At 47.7% G+C, this 25,436-nt stretch overlaps 1 protein-coding gene across 5 annotated transcripts in view; it reads left to right on the plus strand.

Annotated features, from left to right (window-relative positions):
- rps6ka2 (ribosomal protein S6 kinase, polypeptide 2) overlaps positions 1 to 25,436 on the plus strand; it is a 531,365-nt gene that overhangs the window by 494,241 nt on the left and 11,688 nt on the right. For all 5 annotated transcript variants that reach the window (XM_072507735.1, XM_072507736.1, XM_072507732.1 and 2 more), the window contains 2 exons: positions 2,509 to 2,585; positions 7,206 to 7,323. In XM_072507735.1, the coding sequence (XP_072363836.1) occupies positions 2,509 to 2,585; positions 7,206 to 7,323 (195 nt within the window). The remainder of the gene's footprint in view (positions 1 to 2,508; positions 2,586 to 7,205; positions 7,324 to 25,436) is intronic.

The following is a 25,436-nucleotide window of genomic DNA, read 5'->3' on the forward strand; positions in this document are numbered from 1 at the left end:
TCATGAAGGTCTATCCACCTCATGTGAACAAGAAAAAGAAAACTATGAAAGTCTGCCCAGCTCACATAATCAACAAGAAGACAATGGAAGTTAACCCACTTTATGTGAAAACAGTGACAATGTGATTATAATCGACGTACAGGATGTGCAGGATTGCAGCGAGACTGACAGATCTCAGCTTGTCTGTACAGAAGCACTCAACAATCAGAGTAGGGCTACTCATGAGTCCAGAGAGACCACGTCAATTGAAACCTCATCCACTCTAAATGACCCACAAGAAAATGAAATCTTGAAGATTTTGACTCCAGAAGAGGAGCACCAAGAAACCAAAGATGATTCAAATGAACCAGAAATGACTCCAGAAGAGGAGCACCAAGGACGCAAAGAAGCGGAATCAAATCCACCACAAATGACTGATGTCACCAAGACCAATGCAACATCAGATCATTCTCACAATCCTCAAGAAGAAACGCTCAACGAAACAGCAGATACCACAGAGGACACTGACACCAATAACTTGGAAAATCCACATGGAACAATCATTGAGCGCAACAAGAACAAAAACCACAAGAAGCACAGCAGAAACAAGAACAACAACAAGAACAACAAAAACCACAAGAAGCACAACAAGAACAACAAAAACTACAAGCACAACACCAAAAACAACAACAAGAAGCATAACAAAGACAACAACAAGCATGACAAAAACAACAATGAAAACAAAAAAAACACAAACAACAAGCATGACAGAAACAACAACAAGAACGACACCGAAAACAACAAAGACAGAAACAACAGCAATGAAACAACGACCTGTTCAACATGGTACAACTCTGCACATGAAAGACAATGCAACAGCACACTCCAAAACAATGACAAGAGTACAAACATACCATGGCATGACAATGAATCTCACAAATTCACATTTGCTCCAGAACAAACAAGCACACCAGCTTTTAAGGCAGATTGATACCACATGCACAGAAAAAAGTCCACGTCAGTCAACATCAGTGGTTTGACCATTCAAACACCTCGTGATGACTTGTTGGTTACTTAAAACACAAGAACACTGACGACATTCACAAAGAAGTTCCAATATCAATATCACCACGTCAACAACAGAATAAAAAACTCAACAAGTTCATAAAGTTTGGACTCATAAATTTTGTAATTAAGATTGGACTCATAAATACCAATTGGCTTTGTATAATAACCAATATCATCACCACTTGTACAGCTATACATATAATTAATCTAACTGTTTTGTACAATTTTCTTTAACACTGTACAGAAAATATGTAAAAGAAAAAAAGGGGGATGTAGTGATCTGCATATCTGTGTATATACACAAGGAGTCAATGTAAATGCAATACAACTAAGCAATTACTAGAGGGAGCACGGGAGATGCAAAAATACAGACAGACAGGAGGTCAGTGGCACTCTTCACAGGAATGGCAGCTGGTGAGCAGGACACAGAACAGGCAGCTCAGATGTAACATAGTAGAAGTGCTGGAGAGAGAACAAACTCATACAAATAAAGCATCTACTTCAACTGTAAGATTACGAGCTTTATTCAGACACAAGGAATAACACAGGTAGGGATGTGATGGATTTATGCCAATGGAATGGGAGAGGGGGAGGAATACCTAAAGGGAATGTCTGAAATAGGGTAAGGGCAGGAGAGATTTAATGACAAAGGTGTCACAGAACAAAAGTGAGAGGGTGTGCTAATGGTTGTAGCAAAGAAACAAAGCATTTGTCCAGAGTGGGTGTGAATTGCACACTAATGAACACCTTTGTCAGAAAGCAAAAATATGAAAAACAAAACTCAGACCCAAAACATGGCCGAACAAAAAGCAGAATCAAAACTGCTCATGGTCTGAAATTGTTGAACTAAGTGTTGAGTCGAGAAGGCTGCAAAGTGCCTAACTGGAAGATGAGCTGCTATTCCTCAAGCTTGTGTTGAGCTTCATTGCAACATTGCTGCAGACCGAAGACAGAGATGTGTGTGTGAGGGCAAGCTGATGAATTGTAATGGCAAGTAATCCAAAGCTCCATCTCTCCACTCCACCATGGTCTGTTGCAGCCTCTGATTCCTCCCTGATCTTCTCCAGCTTCCAACTGGATCCGGTTGCTACAGATCACAGGATCATGTCATAGGAAACCCAGCATTATAGACGGCCACAATCTGAGGAATGGTGTCTCACTGAAACATAATCACACACATGCCTCTTCAAATTGGGTTACTCAGATGCCCCCAAACCTGTTACATTTGAACCATAAGTAGGCGCATTCTCAGCATGTTGGGCTGGGGTTATGCCATTGCTAATTTTAACCCACCCCACTCTTCCCAAGCCTCGCCCACCTGTTGTGGAGGTGCTAAAACTTCTCCCACACATTCTAATGATAAATCATTCTATTTGACTGAATTAATTAAAATGTTAATTTGATTAATGATCAATGGTATTCAACTGAGTAATAACAAATTTCTTACCATTTCTACTGTAGGTACTCAAGAGACAAGGATATGATGCAGCCTGTGATATGTGGAGTTTAGGGATTCTACTCTACACTATGCTGGCAGGGTAAGGCAGCATACTTGTTTTCATCAGCCAAATGTATGATTGGTGGTCAAGAGGGTGAGAGAAATCTGGAAGTGAAGCAAGCAGTTTTCTTTCTGTGCCTGCCCCCTCCCTCTCCTTCAAATACTTTGTTCTACAAGAACGGAACATCAAATTCCACCGACCCCCTTACCATATGGCTAACTGAGTAACAAAAAAGGGGCACTTTCACTGCTCCGAGTATACTATAGACCCATTAATAGACAGAAAGCAATAGAAGAGCAAGTATGTAGGCAAGCTGCTGAAACGTGTAGAAACAAAAGGGCTGTAAAATTAAGAGACTTTGACTGTCCTAATAGTAATTGGGATAAATTCAGTATTAATGTATTCAGGAATATGTTCTAAGCCACATATCAATCCCAATAAAAGAGGGAGCAGTTTTGGATTCAGTTTTAGGGAATTAATCTGGATAGGTGAAAGGGATATTAATGAGAGAACACTTTAATGGCAGTGATCACAATTAAGTTAGATTTACCGTTGTTATGGAAAAAGATAAATATGCCACCAAGATGAAAGGCTCGATTTTTAGCCAGCATGGCACGATGGATTGAATGGCCTCCTTCTGTGCTGCAACTGTTTCTATGTTTCCCATAACTGCTGTTGAGACACAGATATGCAAGACATTACTGGAATGCAGTCCTGTGACTTCACAGCCCTGAATATCATTAGCAGCGAGGTTGTAGATACCCAGTGATCGTAAATGCTTTCAATGGTCATGTGCCTTGCAAACAAATATTGGAAGAACTTACAGAGGCAATGAGTAGATGTCCACATGATCCTTTAAAGAATGCACTATGACCATGAACAAGAAATTGTCCATGAAATTGTCCGTTTGTACCAGATTTATACAGTGGAATTGCATGTGTTTGTGTGACTTCCCGTCACCAGTACTGATGAATTTAATGTTGGACTCCTCACCTAGATTCAGAACACAGCTGAACAGAAGCTGTATCAGTCACTTTAAACAGCTTGTAATTCAACTGGTAATAGCTCCTGGTGCCTCTATTTCAGATCTCTGTAAAACCTGCAGCTCAGCTTGCCCTCCCCCTGTCCCACCCACTCTTCCCCCTGTCCCAACCACTCTCCCCCCTGTCCCACCCACTCTCCCCCCTGTCCCACCCACTATCCCCCCATGTCCCACCCACTCTCCCCCCTGTCCCACCCACTCTCCCCCCTGTCCCACCCAGTCTCCCCCCGTCCCACCCACTCTCCCCTGTCCCACCCACTCTGCCCTGTCCCACCCATGCTGTCCTGTCCTTCCCTGTCTCCTCTGTCCTGCCCTATCTCCCCTAGGATGGGCTCAGATGGTCTCTACCAGCGTGGCCCTGGTGTGGTTGACCTCGCAGATGGCCACGGAAGCCAAAGAACCATGGAAAGCCGGAGCAGGGGTGGGGGGGGGGGGGGCAGGCCCGCTAAATAGATGCAAATGGGTCATTAAGACCCATTTGCATTTATTTACAACCTCCTGCTGACGCAGATCGTGGACCTCGTTCACACCGCCTGCGAGGGGTTGGAGCATCGCATTTACCCCGATTCTCCATCCCATCGGGAAACGTATATCGGGGGTCACGGAATAGGAAATCGCACCTCATGTTTCTCGCCTTGTCTGCCGAACAGATGGTGGGATCAGTAAGGCTGGGGATACCTTTAAGGAAATGTACCCAGAATCCTCAGCTGCATTGCCCATACTTGCCCATCCCAGTCCCTTAAAATCAGGTGTCTATTTGTATTTATTGAAACACTTGTGAGGCATTTATTGCTTTCTGTTTTACATTCCTGTCCCTGAATTTGGAAAAATAGAGGAAAACAGCTGGTGTACGATCACTGATGGAAGAGGGCTGGTGACATTTCATGTCAGTCAGCAGTACTCCTTCTCCCAGTGTCTCAGCCACATTTATCCTATTTTGGGCTAAATCAGTGAAACTAAATTAACAAATGAAGAGACACGATAAAATGGCAGCCCTTTATATGGATAATGCATGAATAAAAATTCACCGGAAACTTAATACGTTAAAGCAAAAGGTGATTAAAGGGGTTGATTAAGTAACCTAACCCTACGGTGCCATTCATTCCGATCACCTGTTTAATAATGTAATTGTCATTAAACCTTAACAATGTCATTAATAAGATATTATTACACCTGTGCCTGTGCTCGCTGACCTATATTGGCTCCCAGTTGAACAACATTTCAATTTTAAAATTCTCACCCTTGTTTACAAATTCCTCCATGATTTTGCCTCTTCCTTTATCTCTGTAATGTACCTAAGTATCCCTTTAGATAGATGTGCTGCAGCAAAGCTGGCCAAGCCATCACTGCCAAGACCCAAAGCTCTGGAACTACTAAAACATTTCACCTTTCTACCTGTGTTTCTTCATTAAGATGTACCATAGATCCTTCCTCTCTGACCAAGCTCTTGGTCATGTTGCCTAATAATTGCTTATGTGACTTTGTGGCAAACATTTTGTAATTTGTCTTGGGAAGTTTAGTTATATTGAAGGCAGTACATAATTCAAGTTTTGGTTGTTTTTGTTATGATCCCCATAGAGATCAATACATGTTTAAAAAGAAGTTCAAACTTCCATTTGATAGCTGAAAGGAAAACATGACAAGACTTCATGTTTAGAGGCTTTTACTGTAACAGACTAAACCTTTTTGACTAAACACTATTGTTATTGGCAACGTACACTTAGCTATAGAACTTCCCATTTTTATTTTTAATATATAACCCAAAAACCCACTTCACAGTTAAACATCATGCAGATTTTTAACAAGTCATAAATTTTTCCCAGATCTAGTCCAAAGAGATTCTTAGCTCCCAGGGTTGACTTCTGCTCCCAGACTGGTAGATTTTAACACCTGAACTGTCTGTCATGGTGAAGGATCTTCCTGGGCATTCTCTAGCTCAAGTCAGACGAATATTCCAGGCGCGTTTCAAATCCTCACATCTTTCCAATCTGAGTGCAAGTTCCTGCCTGTATTCCTGTGTGGTGAATATAGAGGCTTTTGGACTACAGCTGCTTTATCTCTCCTGGACACTGGAAGAGAAAACTGAGAGTTTCAGGGATTTTGTAGGAAACCTTCCCCTCACAAAGTCAATCTCCATGGCAACATGAATCACATGTGCCTTGAATCAAGCTAGAAATGCTGATTAGCTATCCTTGAGATAACTCTCTTTTATCTTGCAAGTAAATGGAAATTTTAAAGAAAAGCTGTTTACCTGACATTCTCAACACCTTCTTCACATTGGAGACGATCAGTCTAACCATTGTCAATACAGATGTTCCTGCCATTGTCTGAAAGTGTGAACACCTCACACCTTCTTCCCAGAAAACAATCTGGGCCTTCCTTTGGCCTTTAACAACCAAGTCACCCAATCCTGTTGTCAGCCAGGCTTCGGAACCGGTCACATGACCCCTTTGTTTTACCAAAAATCAAGCATAAACTCCAAGGCAAAACAGTCTTAGAAACATCATAAATGTACCTTTTTATCCCACAAAATTGATTGATTTTAAGCAAAACAAAAAACCTAAAGTCACCATTAAATGTTTGCGAGATCAACCAAGGCATATTTTCATGAACAGTTATTTAACTAGCACACCCTACATCAGCAAACTCCCTCACTCCAGTATTTAGCAACATTGTTCCCCATCCAACAGCCCATCCTTTAATAAAGACAATGCACCTCATCCAACTCCTCCTCCTTCCATCCAGACACTGTACCCCATCCAATGCCCATCCTTTCACACAGACACTACCCCATCCAACTCCCCATCCTTAGTTCCAGATATTGTACCACATCCAACTCCCCACCCTTAGATCCAGACACTGTACCCTGGCCAACTCCCCATCCTTTCATACGGACACTGGATCCTATCCAACTCCCCATCCTTTCATGGAGACACTGTACCACATGTAACTCCCCATTCTTTCATACAGACACTGTACCCCATGCAGCTTACAATCCAATCATCGACACTATAACCCAAGTAACACCCCATCCTTTATCCTGACATTTATCCTTTCCAACTCCCCATCTTTTGATCGAGACACCCGTACCCCTTTCTTGGCAACAGGCTCCTACCTTCAATCTCCTTTCATGCTACCTTTCTTCTCTCTCAACTTGTCAATTTTATTTGTTGAGCCTTGCATGCTGTGGGAGGCTCCTTAGAAAATCATGGGTCCATTGCTGCAATGTCCACTCTATTAATTCACCTGAGGAAGGAGCAGTGTTCCAAAAGCTAGTGATTCAAAACAAACCCTGTTGGACTTTAACCTAGTGTTGTAAGACTTTTGCTGTGCTCACCCCAGTCCAACACCGGCATCTCCACATCACTCTATTAATGTCACTCTTGCTTTAATCAAACCGCTTGTGTTTTTCCTTGGACTCAGCAGCTGTATATGAGCTCCCATCAATGACATGGAAACTGCAATAATGGCTGTTTCAAATCTTCTCAGTGTAATATCGGGAAATGTAAAATGGAACATTCTGACGGTCAACAGTTTTTTGAGTTTTTGCTGGAGTCTATAAAATAAAAACATCAGTGAAATCCAAAGGTTGAATGATTTTCTTGCTTCTTGATTAGCTTCACACCTTTTGCAAATGGACCTGAAGATACTCCTGAAGAAATCCTGGCACGCATTGGAAGTGGGAAATATGCCCTTACTGGAGGAAATTGGGACAGCATTTCTGACACTGCCAAGGTGAGTGGAATTAATGCAGGCAAACAGACAAACCTCTGAGCCCTGAATTCCAAACAATGTAGGGCAAATCGTGCTGGAAATATAAAGTATCTGAATGTTGCACAATGTTATTAATGCACAACTTGGGCAGTACTTGTATCAAGGAAGATATCCTGTGATTTACGAAATGGTGCACGTGCTGGGCGATTTGAGTTGATCCACTGCTAGCATCACAAAAACAGCTTAACTTGCCCATGACTTCTGCGATTAATGATCTGGAGGAAGGAACTGGAGGCACTGTTGCTAAGTTTGCAGATGATACAAAGGTCTGTAGAGGGACTGGTGGTATTGAGGAAGCAAGGGAGCTGCAGAAGGACTTGGACAAGCTAGGACAGTGGGCTGTGAAGTGGAAAATGGAATACAATGTGGAAAAGTGTGAGGTTATGCACTTTGGAAGGAGGAATTTAGGCATAGACTATTTTCTAAATGGGGAAATACTTAGGAAATCAGAAGCACAAAGGGACTTGGGAGTCCTTGTTCATGATTCTCTTAAGGTTAATGTGCAGGTTCAGTCGGCAATTAAGAAGGCAAATGCAATGTTAGCATTCATGTCAAAAGGGCTAGAATACAAGACCAGGGATGTACTTCTGAGACTGTATAAGGCTATGGTCAGACCCCATTTGGAGTATTGTGAGCAGTTTTGGGCCCCGTATCTAAGGCCGGCCTTGGAAAGGGTCCTGAGGAGGTTCACAAGAATGAAGAACTTGTTGTATGAGGACTGGTTGAGGACTCTCGGTCTGTACTCATTGGAGTTTAGAAGGATGAGGGGGGATCTTAGAGTGGATGTGGAGAGGATGTTTCCACTTGTAGGAAAACTAGAACCAGAGCACACCATCTCAGGCTAAAGGGACGATCCTTTAAAACAGAGATGAGGAGGAATTTCTTCAGCCAGAGGGTTGTGAATCTGTGGAACTCTTTGCCGCAGAAGGTTGTGGAGGCCAAATGTCTTTAAGACAGAGATAGATATGTTCTTGATTAATAAGGGGATCAGGAGTTATGGGGAGAAGGCAGGAGAATGGGGATGAAAAAATATCAGCCATGATTGAATGGCGGAGCAGACTCGATGTGCTGAGTGACCTAATTCTGCTCCTTTGTCTTGTGGTCTTATGGTGTATGGTGATGCTGTCTTTTAATTGTCCATTAAACTCACTGAAGTAAATTGACTAGTGATTAACTGTGTAAGTTTCCTTTCAACGATTTGCTAATTATTTTGACTGCTAATCTACCTTTTCCACAAGAAGGGGACAATTGTAATAATTATATTTGGAGCCTCATTCCTAACAGTTATTTTAGAAACTTTTAAAAATGCTCATAAAAATGTAAATGTAAATAATTTTTCTTACTTTTCTTTTCTGCTGTTTTCACTCTCCCTTAATCCAATCTTTCTGTCCCTCTCTTTGGGCCTGATTAATAAGGGGATCAGGGGCTATGGGGTCCTCTGTATTGAGGTTTCCAGGTAGAGTTGTAGAGTTCTGGGCCGGGATTCTCCCCCGCCTGGTAGGGCGGGGGTCCCGGCGGGATGGAATGGCGGGAACCACTCCGGCGTCGGGCCGCCCCGAAGGTGCGGATTTCTCCGCACCTTTAGGGGCCAAGCCCTCATCTTGAGGGGCTAGGCCTGCGCCGGAGTGGTTGGCGCACCGCCAGCCGGCAGGAAAGGCCTTTGGCGCCACACCAGCCGGGGCCGAAGGGACTGCGCCGGCTGGAGGATGTCCGCGCATGCCCGGGAGTGTCAGCGGCTGCTGATGTCATCCCCGCGCATGCACTGGAGCATCAACAGCTGCTGACATCATCCCCGCGCATGCGCAGGGGGGGGGTCACTTCCGCATCGGCCATCGTGGAGGCTATGGCCGAGGCGGAAGGAAAAGAGTGCCCCCACGGCACAGGCCCGCCTGCGGATCGGTGGGCCCCGATCGCGGGCCAGGCCACCGTGGGTGCACCGCCTGGGGCCAGATCGCCCCGCGCCCCCCCCCCAGGACCCTGGAGCCCGCCCGCACCGCCAGCCCCGCCGGTGAGGTAGGTGATTTGATACGTCGGCGAGAGTGGCTTGACAGCAGCGGGACTTCGGCCCATCGCGGGCCAGAGAATCGCCGGGGGTGGAGGTGTGGGGGGGGGGGGCGCGGGGGCCCGTTCGACCAGCGCAGCGCGATTCCCGCCCCTGCCGAATTTTCGGTGCCGGAGAATTCGCCGGCCGGCGGGGGCGGGATTCACGCCGCCCCCCGGCGATTCTCCTACCCGGCGGGGGGTTGGAGAATCCCACCCCAGGTCCCTGAACCCATTGTTTTAGCTCTGTGCCATGTATTATTTTCTCCCTCGAGAGTCAGGCTTACCTCCTGGTCGGGTGGCTACAAAAGAGGCAACAGCCATGAGCACGTAGGTTTCCTGCTGCTGGAGTAGAGATTGCAACTTCGACGGGGTATAATGTGGCTCGTAGGGTGAGGAGTGATTGCGAGGGATCAGAGGCAGATTGGGCCAGAAGTGCTGGTAGGAATAGAAGGGCTGCTCATTTTGAGTTAGGCGTTCCAATGATGTGGATGAATGCAGATTAGCTGGGGGTGGGGGGCAGGACTCTTGCTGCTCCAGACTCCCGAGCCGTCTATGATGAGTAGTTACGATTTCCACATAACAATCCTCGTCTCCCTTCAGCTGTCAGTTGAAAAACCATCCTGGTAAGGGATTTACGGCGGTTAACATTCTTGGGTTCTAAATTGGATAACCCCAAGCACAGATGAGGGGGTCACAGTGCGTGGTTACCACATGTCTATTCACTGTGTGATGAATGTAAGAAATGGGTACTATATTATATTTCATACCTGTTGCAGTATGTTTTTAAGGTATATATATATATGTCTATTATTAAAGAATCTAGGTGATGGTATGCAGACTCTGTGGCTGTAAAAGGTGCAATTCAGATGTTGTAAAAGTAAGATCATCACTCTTCCAACCATATACGTGTTTACAAAGAGAAACCTGGTGAAATTTTGTTACGATTGCTGGAGGTTCCCGCGAGAGTAGGTAATTTGAGGATAGGGCGTGAACGAACCAAAAGTATTCAGAGTCCTTTCTGGGCGGGATTAGCGGAGTCATTCCCCACAGTGTAGCTCCAGAATTGACCCTGCTATCTAACAGGAATGTTGCCAGTTTAGGACCCGGCGGGGGAACCCCCCCCCCCCCTCGCCCCGAGGCTGTACTTAGCGTCCATTCCTGCATTGAGGAGCTCTGACGAGCGGAACTTCTCAGTGCAGGAAGAGATCAGGGGACCATTTTTAAATCCCCAACGCGACCCACGGACCCCCCCCCCCCCCAACGCCCTAACTCACCTGTAATGGGATTCGCGAGACACCCCACATCCAACCTCACAGGGATAGGGCACACCTGGCATGGGCAAAATGTCAGCTTGGCACCTTGGTACTGCCAGCCTGACACCCTTTCAGTGCCCCTGACAGCCTGGAAGTACCACCTAGGCAGTGCCAGTCTGGCACTCGCATGGCACTTCCAGGGTGCCCGGGGGCACTGCCAGATTGCCAGACTGGCAATTCCAAGGTGCCTGGGTGGCACCTGCAGTGCCAGGATGCCACCCTGCCCAGAGGCTAAACACCCAGAGGCATCTGATCAATGGAAGATCCCCCCCAAATGAAGTCCTGCCTGGTCCCTGTTTGTGGGGACCACTGCTGAATGATTCTTGGCTGGGGTCTCCTCAGCAGGATAGATGCCGCGTGGCCATTCCATCCAGTGCGCGCATAGTTGAAAATGCTTTTAAGCTCATCGGGAGTCTCGAGGAAAGCCTCTTCTGTGATCTTCTGGCCATGTCCCGCCCCAGTACCGGTGGAATGCCCAGTGGGATGCGGCTATTAGATCATGCCCATTGCATTTAGACTTTAATAAGCAGTTCAGGTGATTTTCATGGGACAAAGATTATGTAATTAATGGGAAGAGCCAGTTCAATCTGTAGTTTTGCATTTTGCTATAGGTTTGGAAGCATGCTAGGAGTTTTAAGTTGAGCAGCAGTTTTTGAAAAAACGCTGACAAGTTAAGCAGCAAACTGACACAGACAGAAGAATCTGCATGCTGTTTCCTGAGAGTGTTTCATTCTCTCATCAAGCAGTCTTTCAAAGAAATCTCTATTGTACAGCAAGTAACCCTGTGTGCGCTAACTTTATTGTTACGTAGCTTTTGATCTGCAATGGGCTTTGCTTAATTGGAGATCGAGATTGTGTTAGTTAGTAGTAAAAAGGGTTTCCTTTTATTTTAAGAATTGTTTAACTGGTAATTGAAAAGTTATTCTCTCTGATGTTAATGTGTTTAATAATCCTGTGTTAAGACTTCCGGGTGCGGCGATGACCAGCTAAGTCGCACGTTTCGGCAGCTCCCGGTGCAACGGACTTTTGGGCTCTTGATAGGAGCCCCAACGGCAATTTTAACGGCTAAAAACACCGTGCGGTAAACCAGAAGGGTGTTCCCCCTGGACACGGATGGAAAAAGGAGAGGAAAGTGGCCGGATTGCAGCGGATCCTTTGGAACAACGGCAAGGAAGGCAAGCAGAAACCAAGATGGCGTCGGAAGGTGGCAGTTTCATATGGGGCCCTGAACAACAAGAGTTTTTGAAACGCTGCGTGGAGGAGATAAAAAAGGAAATGAAGAAAGAGTTGTTGGCCCCGATATTACAGGCGATTGAAGGGCTGAAAGAGGAACAAAAGACCCAGGAGCAGGAGCTTCGGGTCGTGAAGGCGAAAGCAGCAGAGAATGAAAACGATATACAGGGCCTGGTGGTGAAGTCGGAGATACAGGAGGCACACCAGAAACGATCTGTGGAGAGGTTGGAGGCACTGGAAAACAACGCAAGGAGGAACAACTTGAGGATTCTTGGCCTTCCTGAAGGTGTGGAGGGGGCGGACGTCGGGGCATATGTGAGCACGATGCTGCACTCGTTAATGGGAGTGGAGGCCCCGACGGGTCCGTTGGAGGTGGAGGGAGCATACCGAGTGATGGCGCGAGGGCTGAGAGCAGGAGAAATTCCCAGAGCCATAGTGGTGAGATTCCTCCGTTTTAAGGATAGAGAAATGGTCCTTAGATGGGCGAAGAAAACTCGGTGTAGTAAATGGGAGAACGCGGTGATCCGCGTCTATCAAGATTGGAGTGCGGAGGTGGCGAGAAGGAGGGCGAGCTTTAATCGGGCCAAAGCGGTACTTCACAAAAAGAAGATAAAATTTGGAATGCTGCAACCGGCAAGACTGTGGGTCACATATCAAGGGAGGCACCACTACTTTGAGACGGCGGATGAAGCGTGGACTTTTATTGAAGAAGAAAAATTTGAATGATTGGACTACGAAAATGAACGTTTGGACAAAGTGGTGGGACGAGTGGGGGGGGGGCGAAGAGGGATTGTATGATTAATCCTGCGGTATGGTAACTTTTCTTTCTCCCACAGGTGGTGATGGGGGGAGGTGGGGAGGGAGAGGAGATGGGGCGTTGGCCATGGGAGGCGGGGCCGAGGGAGAGGCGCGGGCTTGGTTCCCGCGCTATGATAATTATGGCGGGAATAGAGAAGCAGGAAGGAGGGGGCGCCGCACGGGGCGAGCAGTGATCACGGGGGGAAGCCGAGGTCAGCCAGAGTTTGCTGACTTCTGGGAGCAACATGGGGGGAGTAATTACGCTAGCGGGGGGTCTAGCGGGGGGGGGGGGGGGGAGGGGGGAATTACAGGGTTGCTGCTGCTGGGGAAAGGGGGGAGTGGGTACGGGAAAGGATGGGCGGGGGGGCACCGACTGGGAGAAATACAGCTGCGTGGGAACTGGGTGAGAAGCTGGAAAAAGATGATGGCTAACCGGCAAGGGGGGGGGGGGGTGGGAAGCCCCCCAACTCGGCTGATCACGTGGAACGTGAGGGGGCTTAACGGGCCGATAAAGAGGGCACGAGTACTCGCACACCTTAAGAAACTTAAAGCAGATGTGGTTATGTTACAGGAAACGCACCTGAAACTGATAGACCAGGTTAGGTTGCGCAAAGGATGGGTAGGGCAGGTGTTCCATTCGGGGCTGGATGCGAAAAACAGGGGGGTGGCTATATTAGTGGGGAAGTGGGTAATGTTCGAGGCAAAGACTATAGTGGCGGATAACGGGGGCAGATACGTGATGGTGAGTGGCAAATTACAGGGAGAGATGGTGGTGTTGGTAAACGTGTATGCCCCGAATTGGGACGATGCCAATTTTATGAGGCGAATGCTAGGACGCATCCCAGACCTAGAGACCGGAAAGCTGATAATGGGGGGAGACTTCAACACGGTGTTGGAACCAAGGCTGGATAGGTCGAAGTCCAGGACTGGTAGGAGGCCGGCAGCAGCCAAGGTGCTTAAGGATTTTATGGAGCAGATGGGAGGGGTGGACCCGTGGAGATTCAGTAGACCTAGGAGTAAGGAGTTCTCGTTTTTCTCCTATGTCCATAAAGTCTATTCACGCATAGACTTTTTTGTGTTGGGTAGGGCATTGATCCCGAGGGTGAGGGGAACGGAATATACGGCTATAGCCATTTCGGATCATGCCCCACACTGGGTAGACTTGGAGATAGGGGAGGAAACAAGAGGGCGTCCACCCTGGAGAATGGACATGGGACTAATGGCGGATGAGGGGGTGTGCCTAAGGGTGAGGGGATGCATTGAAAAGTACTTGGAACTCAATGACAATGGGGAGGTTCAGGTGGGAGTGGTCTGGGAGGCGTTGAAGGCGGTGGTTAGGGGGGAGCTGATATCAATAAGGACACATAAAGGGAAGCAGGAGAGTAAGGAACGGGAGCGGTTGCTGCAAGAACTTTTGAGGGTGGACAGACAATATGCGGAAGCACCGGAGGAGGGACTGTATAGGGAAAGGCAAAGGCTGCATGTGGAATTTGACTTGCTGACCACAGGCACTGCAGAGGCACAATGGAGGAAGGCGCAGGGTGTACAGTATGAATATGGAGAGAAGGCGAGCAGATTGCTGGCACACCAATTGAGGAAAAGGGGAGCAGCGAGGGAAATAGGGGGGGGTGAGAGACGAAGATGGAGAGACGGAGCGGGGAGCGGAGAGAGTGAATGAAGTGTTCAAGACATTTTATAAAAAATTGTATGAAGCTCAACCCCCGGAATGGGAGGGAGAGAATGATGGATTTTTTGGATCGGCTGGAAATTCCCAAGGTGGTAGAGCAGGAAAGGATGGGATTGGGAGCACAGATCACGGTAGAAGAAGTGGTGAAAGGAATTAGGAACATGCAGACGGGAAAGGCCCCGGGACCGGACGGATTCCCAGTTGAATTTTACAGAAAATATTTGGACTTGCTCGCCCCGCTACTGACGAGGACCTTTAACGAGGCAAAGGAAAGGGGACAACTGCCCCCGACTATGTCAGAAGCAACGATATCGCTTCTTTTAAAGAAGGAAAAGGATCCGCTACAATGCGGGTCCTACAGACCAATTTCCCTCCTCAATGTGGATGCCAAGGTCCTGGCCAAGGTAATGGCAATGAGAATAGAGGAATGTGTCCCGGGGGTGGTTCATGAAGACCAAACTGGGTTTGTGAAGGGGAGACAGCTGAACACGAACATACGGAGGTTGTTAGGGGTAATGATGATGGCCCCACCAGAGGGTGAAACGGAGATAGTAGTGGCGATGGATGCCGAGAAAGCATTTGATAGAGTGGAATGGGATTATCTGTGGGAGGTGTTGAGGAGATTTGGGTTCGGAGAGGGGTATGTTAGATGGGTGCAGCTGTTGTATAGGGCCCCAGTGGCGAGTGTGGTCACGAATGGACGGGGATCGGCATATTTTCGGCTCCATAGAGGGACAAGGCAGGGATGTCCTCTGTCCCCACTACTGTTTGCACTGGCGATTGAGCCCCTGGCGATAGCGCTGAGAGGTTCCAAGAGATGGAGGGGAATACTTAGGGGAGGAGAAGAACACCGGGTATCTTTATATGCGGATGATCTGCTACTATATGTGGCGGATCCAGCGGAGGGGATGCCAGAAATAATGCGGATACTTGGGGAGTTTGGGGATTTTTCAGGGTATAAATTGAACATGGGGAAGAGTGAGCTGCTTGTGGTGCATCCAGGGGAGCAGAGTAGAGAAATAGAAGACCTACCGTTGAGGAAGGTAACAAGAGACTTTCGTTACCTGGGGATCCAGATAGCTAAGAATTGGGGCACATTGCACAGGCTAAATTTGACGCGGTTGGTGGAACAGATGGAGGAAGATTTCAAGAGATGGGATATGGTAGCATTGTCAATGGCAGGGAGGGTGCAGGCGGTTAAGATGGTGGTCCTCCCGAGATTCTTTTTGTGTTTCAGTGCCTCCCGGTGGTGATCACGAAGGCTTTTTTCAAAAGGATAGAAAAGAGTATCATGGGTTTTGTTTGGGCCGGGAAGACTCCGAGAGTGAGGAAGGGATTCTTACAGCGTAGTAGGGATAGGGGGGGGCTGGCACTACCGAGCCTAAGTGAGTATTATTGGGCCACTAATATTTCAATGGTGAGTAAGTGGATGGGAGAGGAGGAAGGAGCGGCGTGGAAGAGATTAGAGAGGGCGTCCTGTAGGGGGACCAGCCTGCAGGCTATGGTGACAGCCCCATTGCCGTTCTCACCAAGGAACTATACCACGAGTCCGGTGGTGGTAGCTACACTGAAGATTTGGGGACAGTGGAGACGACATAGGGGAAAGACCGGAGCACTGGGGGGGTCCCCGATAAGAAACAACCATAGGTTTGCCCCGGGGGGAATGGATGGGGGATATGGAATGTGGCAAAGAGCAGGTATAACGCAATTGAAGGATCTGTTTGTGGATGGGAGGTTTGCGAGTCTGGGAGCGCTGACCGAGAAATATGGGTTGCCCCAAGGGAATGCATTCAGGTACATGCAATTGAGGGCTTTTGCGAGGCAACAGGTGAGGGAATTCCCGCAGCTCCCGACACAAGAGGTGCAGGACAGAGTCATCTCAAAGAAATGGGTGGGGGACGGTAAGGTGTCGGATATATATAGGGAAATGAGAGACGAAGGGGAGACTATGATGGACGAACTAAAAGGGAAATGGGAAGAAGAGCTAGGGGAGGAGATCGAGGAGGGGATGTGGGCAGATGCCCTAAACAGGGTAAACTCGTCGTCCTCGTGCGCCAGGCTAAGCCTGATTCAGTTTAAGGTATTACACAGGGCACATATGACTGGAACACGGCTCAGTAAATTTTTTGGGGTGGAGGATAGGTGTGCGAGGTGCTCGAGAAGCCCAGCGAATCATACCCATATGTTTTGGTCATGCCCGGCACTACAGGGGTTTTGGATGGGGGTGACAAAGGTGCTTTCGAAAGTAGTAGGAGTCCGGGTCGAACCAAGCTGGGGGTTGGCTATATTTGGGGTTGCACAAGAGCCGGGAGTGCAGGAGGCGAAAGAGGCCGATGTTTTGGCCTTTGCGTCCCTAGTAGCCCGGCGCAGAATATTGCTAATGTGGAAAGAAGCCAAGCCCCCGGGGGTGGAGACCTGGATAAATGATATGGCGGGGTTCATAAAGTTAGAGCGGATTAAGTTCGTCCTAAGGGGGTCGGCTCAAGGGTTTACTAGGCGGTGGCAACCGTTCGTCGAATATCTTGCGGAAAGATAGATGGGGGAAAACAAAGAAGGCAGCAGCAGCGGCCCAGGATTTGGGGGGGGGGGGGGGGGATGGGGGGGGATGGGGGGGGGGGCCTGAGACAAGGCAGTTGCCAATTAGGGCTAGTTTTTATTTTTTGTTATTTAATATTTATTTATTTGTTGTTGTTTTTGTTTAAATAAAAAAAAGGTCATTATTATTATCTGTATTGTTACAATGTTGTGTAAAGGATGCACAGTGTACTGTGTTGGTTGACCAAAAATTTTCAATAAAATATTATTTTTTAAAAAAAATAATCCTGTGTTAAGAATAAAGTTTGTTTAAATATAAAAGATACCTGTTGGTCAGTGCAATCACTCCTGGAGCAAAGTATACTTTCCTCACAGTTCTAAAAATGTAAAAACTTGTTTGGGGTTCTTGTTCGGCATCATAACAGATGTTGGGGTCTGGTCCGGGATTGAAACAAGTGTAGTGTGCTTCTTAATCATAGAGTGATTGCCATGTGTTGGCAGCTTTAATCAGACTGTTCATCAACTGCACATCAGTGAAGGGATGGAGAGGGACAATCATAGAAATTTTGAATTACAGAAATTTGTGGTGAAGAAGGCTAAAGAAGGATGGAAAGAGGTATCCATTTCTTGGGGAGATGGTGGAGTAGTGGTAATGTCAGTGGACTAGCAATCCACAGGTCCAGGGATTCAGATCGCACCATAGCAGTTGATCAAATTTAAATTCAATTAATAAATCTGAAATTGAAAGCTGGTCTCAATAATGGTTACCAGGAAACCATTGTCTTTTGTTGTTAAAAGCCATCTGGTTCACAGACCCCTCCCGGAACTGGTCTGCATGTGAACTCTACACCCACACCAATGTGGTTGACTCTTAAATGCCCTCCAAAATGGCACTTAGTCAAGGGCAATAAGGATTGTTGGCCTTGACAGCGACACCCACATCCCATGAAAGAATAAGTGAAAAAGGCTTTTCCAGCTTTGGGCCGTCGTGGTTGATTACACCATTTAAAGTCTATATGCAAATATTTTAGAAAGCAAGGACAGTTTCTGCCTTTACCATCGTTTCAAGGCATTGAGTGCCACAATCTCTCAACAATTTCTCCTCAACTCCCCTATCATTCTTCCACTAATTAATTTAAATCTGTGCTCTCCCATCTACTGGATTTATATCCCTCATAATTTTATACACCCCAATTTCCTCTATTCGAAAGAAATTCACCCCAACCTATCCAAAATGAAAATACTGCAGGTGCTGGAAATCTGATCTATAAGCAGAAAATTCTGGATCCACTCAGCAGGTCAGGCAGCATTGATGCAAAGAGAAACAGCCAATTACTTTTCATCAGAGCTGGAAATAATTGGAAACACAATTAATTTTGAACAAGTGAAATTGTTGAGTGTGGGATGAAGAAAAAAGGAAAGATCATAAAAACATAATATCGTAAGATGTAGAAGAAGTAGACCATTCTGCTCTTTTAGCCTGCCCCAATATTTAACAAGATCAAGGCTGATCTGATCATGGCCTCAACTCCACTTTTCTGCCCGTCTCCACGGAGTCCCTTGTAGATCAGAAATAGTAAATCAAACATAACTCAACTTTAAATACATTCAGTGGCCCAGCCTCTGTCGGAACATTCGGGTTGGCCCTTCATTTAACTCGATCATCGCTGATCTTCTACCTCAGTCATCTTTCTGAACTATCCCCATATCTCTTCATGTCATTGGTGTCTGGAAATCTATTAATATCTGATTTGAACACACTCAATGACTGAGCCCCTTGGAGTGGAGTCACATACTTCCAGAATCACAGAATCATTGAAACTTAAAGTGCAGAAAGAGGTCATTTGGCCCTCTGAAGGAGCACCCCACCTAAGCCCACCTCCCCACCCTATCCTTGTAACCCCATAACCCACCTAACCTTTTGGACACTAAGTGGTAATTTAGCATGGTCAGTCCACCTAACCTGCACATATTTGGACTGTGGGAGGAAACCGGAGCACCCGGAGGGAACCCACGCTGACACAGGGCGAAAACGCAGACCTCACACAGTCACCCAAGGTTGGAATCGAACCCCGGTCCCTGCCGCTGTGAGGCAGCAGTGCTAACCGCTTTGCTACCGTTCCGCCCTTATGATCTGCCACAGACAGAATGATCTGTCTATTCCTACTCTCTGTTTTCTGTCCCTTAACCAATTTTCAATCCATGCCAGTATGATTCCCCCTATCCCATGAGCTCATTAGCTTTACTAATCTCATGCGCAGGACCTTATCAAAAGCTTTCTGAAAATTCAAATACACCATATCAACTAGTTCTCCCTTACCTATTCTGTGCGTTACAACCTCAAAAAAATCTGCAACCGGTTTGTAAAACATACATAATTTTGCATAACTTTCATAATTCCATGTTGACTTTGCCCAATCTCACCATTTAAAAAATGTGTTCATGGGATGTGGATATCGCAGGCTGGGCCATCATTTATTAACCATTCCCAATTGCCCTTGTGGGGGATGGGCACTTAAGAGTCAACCACATTGCTGTGGATCTGGAGTCACATGTAGGCCAGACCAGGTAAGGATGGCAGATTTCCTTCCCTGAAGGACATTAGTGAACCAGATGGGTTTTTACGACAATTGGCATTGGTTTCATGGGGCGCGATTCTCCGACCCCCCCCACCGGATCGGAGAATCGCCGGGGGCCGGCGTGAATCCCGCCCCCGCCATGTCCCGAATTCTCCGCCACCGGAGATTCGGCGGGGGCGGGAATCGCGGCGTGCCGGTCGGCGGAAGTCGCGCCGGTCGGCGGGCCCACCCCCGGCGATTCTCTGGTCCGCGATGGCACGAAGTCCCGCCGCTGTCAACCCACGCCAGCCGGCGTGGATTGAACCACCTTTCGAACGGCGGGACAAGGCGGCGCGGGTCCTGCGGGGTGCCCCCACGGTGGCCTGGCCCGCGATCGGGGCCCACCGATCCTCGGGCGTCCTGTGCCATGGGGGCACTCTTTTCCTTCCGCCTTCACTATGGCGGAGGCGGAAGAGACCCGCTCCACTGCGCATGCGCGGGAATGCCGTGAGCGGCCGCTGACACTCCCGCGCACGCGTCGCACGGCAAAGTCATTTCCGCGCCAGCTGGCGGGGCACCAAAGGCCCCCCCCCCCCCCCCTTGCTCCCTAACCCCCGCCCCCTGTATTGAATCTGCTGACGGTTCAATTTTCTCCGAAGTAGTCGATGAATGGCTGCCGCCTCCGAACGAACCCTAATGATGAACCTCTCAGGGCGAACTTGATTTTCTCAAGCCTGAGAAGCTCAGCCATGTCGCTAACCCATACCCCTGCTTTTGGGGGCTTCAAGTCCCACCACGCTAGTAAGATCCGTCTCCGGGCTACCAAGGAGGCAAAGGCCAAAACATCAGCCTCTCTTGTCCCCTGGACTCCCGGGTCTTCCGACACTCCAAAAATCGCCACCTCCGGACTCGGTGCCACCCTCACCTTTAACACCCTGGATGTGACATCTGCAAATCCCTGCCAAAATCCCCTGAGCCTCGGGCAAGCCCAAAACATGTGGATATGATTTGTGGACCCTCCTGCACATCGCCCACACCTGTCCTATACCCCAAAAAACCTGCTCATCCGGGCCACCGTCATGTGTGCCAGGTGGACCACCTTGAATTGTATCAGGCTGAGCCTGGCACATGATGAGGGCGTATTGGCTCTGCTCAGGGCATCCTCCCACAGACCCGCCTGTAACTCCTTTCCCAACTCATCCTCCCATTTACGTTTTACCTCCCCTATCTGGGTTTCCTCCCACTCCATGAATTCTTTGTAAATTTCCAATACCTCCCCCTCCCCCACCCCCATTCTAGAAACTACCTTGTCCTGTATCCCCTGTGGCAGAAAGAGCGGATAGGAAAAAACCTGCCTTCGCACAAAATCCCTTACCTGGGGATATCGGAACCCATTCCCTCCCGGCAATTCAAATTTCACTTCCAAATCCTCCAGACCGGGAAAGCTCCCATCAATAAACAGATCCCCCAGCCTCTCAATACCTGCTCTCTGCCACCTCAGAAACCCCCCATCCATCATCCCCGGCACAAACCGGTGATTACCACAGATTGGAGCCCTCACTGAGGCTCCCTCTACTCTCACATGCTTCCGCCATTGCCCCCAGACTCTCAGAGCTGCCACTCCCACTGGGCTTGTGGAGCACCGGGCTGGTGAGAATGGCAGAGGTGCCGTTACCAATGCCCCTAAACATGTGCCCTTACATGATGCCGCCTCCACCCCATCCCGCACCGACCCCTCGCCAACTACCCACTTCCTAATCATGGCTATTTTTGGCACCCAGTAGTCGTTCCTAACATTGGGCATTGCCAGCCCTCACTCTCCTCGGCTCCGCTCCAGCAACACTGTCTTTACTCGCGGGGTTTTACCCGCCCACGCAAACCCAGATATCATCCTGTTTACCCGCTTAAAAAAGGCCTTTGGAATAAAAATAGGAAGACACTGAAAAACAAACAAACATCTTGGGAGAACCGTCATCTTTACGGTCTGTACCCTCCCTGCCAGTGACAACGGGAGCATGTCCCACCTCCGGAAGCCCTCCTTCATTTGTTCCACTGATCGGCCCAGATTTAATTTGTGTAGCTGCTCCCATCTCCTTGCCACCTGAATACCCAAGTAGCGAAAACTACCTCCCACCACCTTAAACGGCAACTCCTCCAGTCTCCTCTTCTGCCCCTCGTTTGGATCACAAAAAAATCACTTTTACTCATAATCAATTTGTACACTGAGAACCGGCCAAATTCCTCTAAGGTCCACATAATCTCCCCCATTTCCCCTAACGGGTTGGAAATAAATAGGAGAAGGTCATCTGCATATAGCGAGACCCTGTGTTCCACCCACCCACCCCTCCCCCGGACTAGCCCCTTCCTGTCCTTTGACGCTCTCAGCGCCATCGCCAATAGCTCTATAGCCAAGGCAAACAACAGCGGGGAGAGGGGACATCCTCGCCTCATCCCCCCGGTGCAATCTAAAATAGTCCGAGCTCACCCAGTTCATCCACACGCTCGCCATCGGTGCCTGACAGCAACCGAACCCAGTCAATAAAGCCCTGCCCAAACCCAAACCATCCCAGGACCACCCACAAATTCCATTCCACCCGGTCGAAGGCCTTCTCCGCGTCCATCACAACCATCACCTCTGCCTCCCTCCCTCGGAGGGCATCATGATGACATTCAGGAGCCTTCTAACACAGGCCGTCAACTGCCTACCCTTAACAAACCCAGTCTGGTCATCCCCTATCACCCCCGGAACACAGTCCTCTATCCTCGAGGCCAGGATTTTGGCCAGCAATTTGGCATCAACATTTAACAGGGAGATTGGTCTGTATGACCCACATTGCTCTGGGTCCTTCTCCTGCTTCAGGATCAGTGAGATCGAGGCCTGTGACATTGTTGGGAGAAGGACACCCCGCTCCCTTGCCTCATTAAATGCCTTCACCAGCAGCGGGCCCAGCATCCCAGAGAACGTCTTGTAAAATTCCACTGGGTAGCCATCCGGCCCCAGGGCCATGCCCGACTGCATGGCCTCCAATCCCTCTAGTATTTCTATAATCCCGATTGGGGCTCCCAGCCCCTCCACCAACCCTTCCTCCACCAACCCTTCCTCCACCTTCGGAAACTTTGGTTTACTACTCCAATGACAATACCACTACTCCATATCTTCCCCCTATTTTCTAAGTTTGCAGTTACCACATCCTTTATAATAGATTCTCGTATTTTCCCGACCACTGATATCGAGCTTACAGGACTGTCATTCCCTTTTTGCTCTCTCTGTCCTTTCTTGAACAGCGGGGTTACATTTGCAACCTTCCAATCTGCAGGCACCATTCCAGAATCTAAAGAATTTGAAAGATGATCACCAGTGCATCCATTATCTTAACAGCCACTTCTTTCAACACTCTGGGATGTGCACCATCCGGTCCAGGGGATCCATTAACTTTTAGCCCCGTTAATTTTCCCAGTACGACTTCTTTTGCTAATTTCTTTGAGATCCTAAATCTCACTAGTCCCTTGGCTCCCCAACATTTCAGGGAGATTTTTTGTATCTTCCTCCAGGTCACTTTAAAAATAAGGGGTTCGTCCATATAAAACAGAGATGAGGTGAAATTTCTGAGAGGGTTGTGAGTCTTTGGACCTCTCTTCCTGAACACGCGGTGGCAGCAGAGACTTTGAATATTGGTAAGGCAGAGGTGGAGAGATTCTTGGTAACCAAGGGGGTGAAAGGATATCGGGCGTAGGCGAGATGCAGATTTGAGGTTACTATCAGATCAGCAATGTTCTTATTAAATGGTGGAGCAGGCCTAAGAAGCTGAATGGCCTACTCCTTGTTCATATGTGAAGACAGACACAGTGGGCTGGATTCTCCATCGGTGGGATCCTCCATTTCGTCGGCAGCGCACTCATGCCTGTGGATTTCCCGACGGCGTGGGGGTGCCCACAATGGGAAACCCCATTGGCCGGCTGCCAGACAGACGATCCCATTGCTGGCAGGGGTGCGCCACACCAGTAAACAGATGAATCCAGCCCAATGTATTTGTTTAGTTTTCCTGCCATTTCCTTATCACCTATTATAAATGATCCATTCTCATCACATATCAATAGAAACTTTTACAGTCTGTTTTATGTTCCTCCTTAGTTTAATTTCACATTCTATTTTCTCTTTCTGTATCAATTTCTTTGTTCCCTTTTGCTAAATTAAAAAATGCTCCCAATCCTTAGGATTACTACTTTTTTAAACAACTCTGTATGCCTCTTCCTGTGATCTGATAGAATCCTCAACTCATCTTGTTAGCCATGGTTGGATCACTTTTCCTACTGGCTTTTTGTACCTTAAAGGATTGCAAATTTGTTGCAAAGCTATGTATCAATTCTTTAAATACTCGCTATTGCCTGCCTCTGTTATAGGTTTGAATGTACTTCCCCAGCTACCTCCACTGCTCTGGGGTAGAGTTCAAAACACTAACAACCCTCTCAAAGAAGAAACTCCTCAGTTTTTTGATAATGTACAAGAGAGGAAAGAGGCTTTATGTTGCAATGCCAAAGGGAATGGTAGTGGCACAAGTGAAGAAACAATACATTTGTCTAGAGCAGGTATGAATCGCAGAATAATAAATCACTGCCATCCGAAAGTGAAGAAAATAACAGAGAAATGAGAGGGAAAAAAGTTAAACCAGCAAAGAATAATGAAGCAAAATGGGGACAGAGGTTATGATCTAACATTGTTGAACCCAGTGTTTGAGGCTGTAAAGTGCCCAGTCAAAAGATGAGAGGTGCTGTACCTCGAGCTTACACTGAGCTTTCATTGGAGCCCTGCTGGAGACCAAAAGCAGAAAGGCCAGAGTGGGAGCAAGATAGTGAATTAGAATGACAATGTAATGCTTATGAAAGGAACATGTCTAAAGAAATCCCCCAATCAGCATTTGGTCCCTCCGATGTAGAAGAGACCACATTGTGAGCAGCGAATACAGTACATAACTTGTAAATCACTATTAAACCTGGAAGGCGTGTTTGAGGCCTTGGACAATGAGAAAGAGGGAGGGAGGAGGAAAGGTGTTGCATCTCCTGCAATTGCATAGAAAGGTCTGTCAGGAAAGTGACGGCTTGTTGCGGATGATTGAGGAGTAGACCACGGAATTGTAGAGAGAACAGAACCTTTGGTATACTGATAGGGAGGGGAGATGTTTTTGTTGGTGGCATATTGCTGGATGTGGTAGAAATGGTTGAGGGTGACTTGTTGAATATGGAGGCTAGTGAGATGGAAGGTGAGGACAAAGGGGCCCTATCATAGTTCTGGGAGGGAATAGAAGGGATAGAAGCAGAAGTGTGTAAAATAGAATGACACAATCTGAGGGTCGTACCACTATGGTGGGTTAATCTTTGGTTGAGGAAAAGTGAAGACATATCAGAAGCATTGATATGGAAAGTTACGGCCAGGAAACTCGAAACCAATAAAGTGATGAAAGACATCAGACGAGCCGTGGCCTTGGGTGGGAAGAGATAAAATAAATAGCCAACAAAGGAAGAAATCAGTTCAGTGCGACAGAAACAACCTGAAATGATAGATCTACCAGGGCAGTCCAGTTTCTAGATATTGAAAAGGAGATAGAAGTGTGCTGTTCAGAAAGGGGGGGCTATAAGTTGGAGGTCGGAGAGGGAAGATCTCCAGAGGACATGAAGTCAGTGATGGTCCTGGAAACAATGGCTTGATGTTCAATGGGGTAGTCACTATCCAGGGGAAGTTGGGGGATGTGTCAGAGAGTTGGCAGTCAGCTATTGCTACATAGAGCTCAGGACATTGGCCAGCAATGGCTTGAGCAATGTCAACAGGTGGCATGACAATGTTAGGGTTGGACCTAACCTACCCAGTCCACCCTGTCCAATCTTTCCTCATGGATAAGCTTTTGCAGTCTC

This window comes from Scyliorhinus torazame, chromosome 1 (assembly GCF_047496885.1).
Source record: "Scyliorhinus torazame isolate Kashiwa2021f chromosome 1, sScyTor2.1, whole genome shotgun sequence".
Taxonomy (NCBI): Eukaryota; Metazoa; Chordata; class Chondrichthyes; order Carcharhiniformes; family Scyliorhinidae; genus Scyliorhinus; species Scyliorhinus torazame.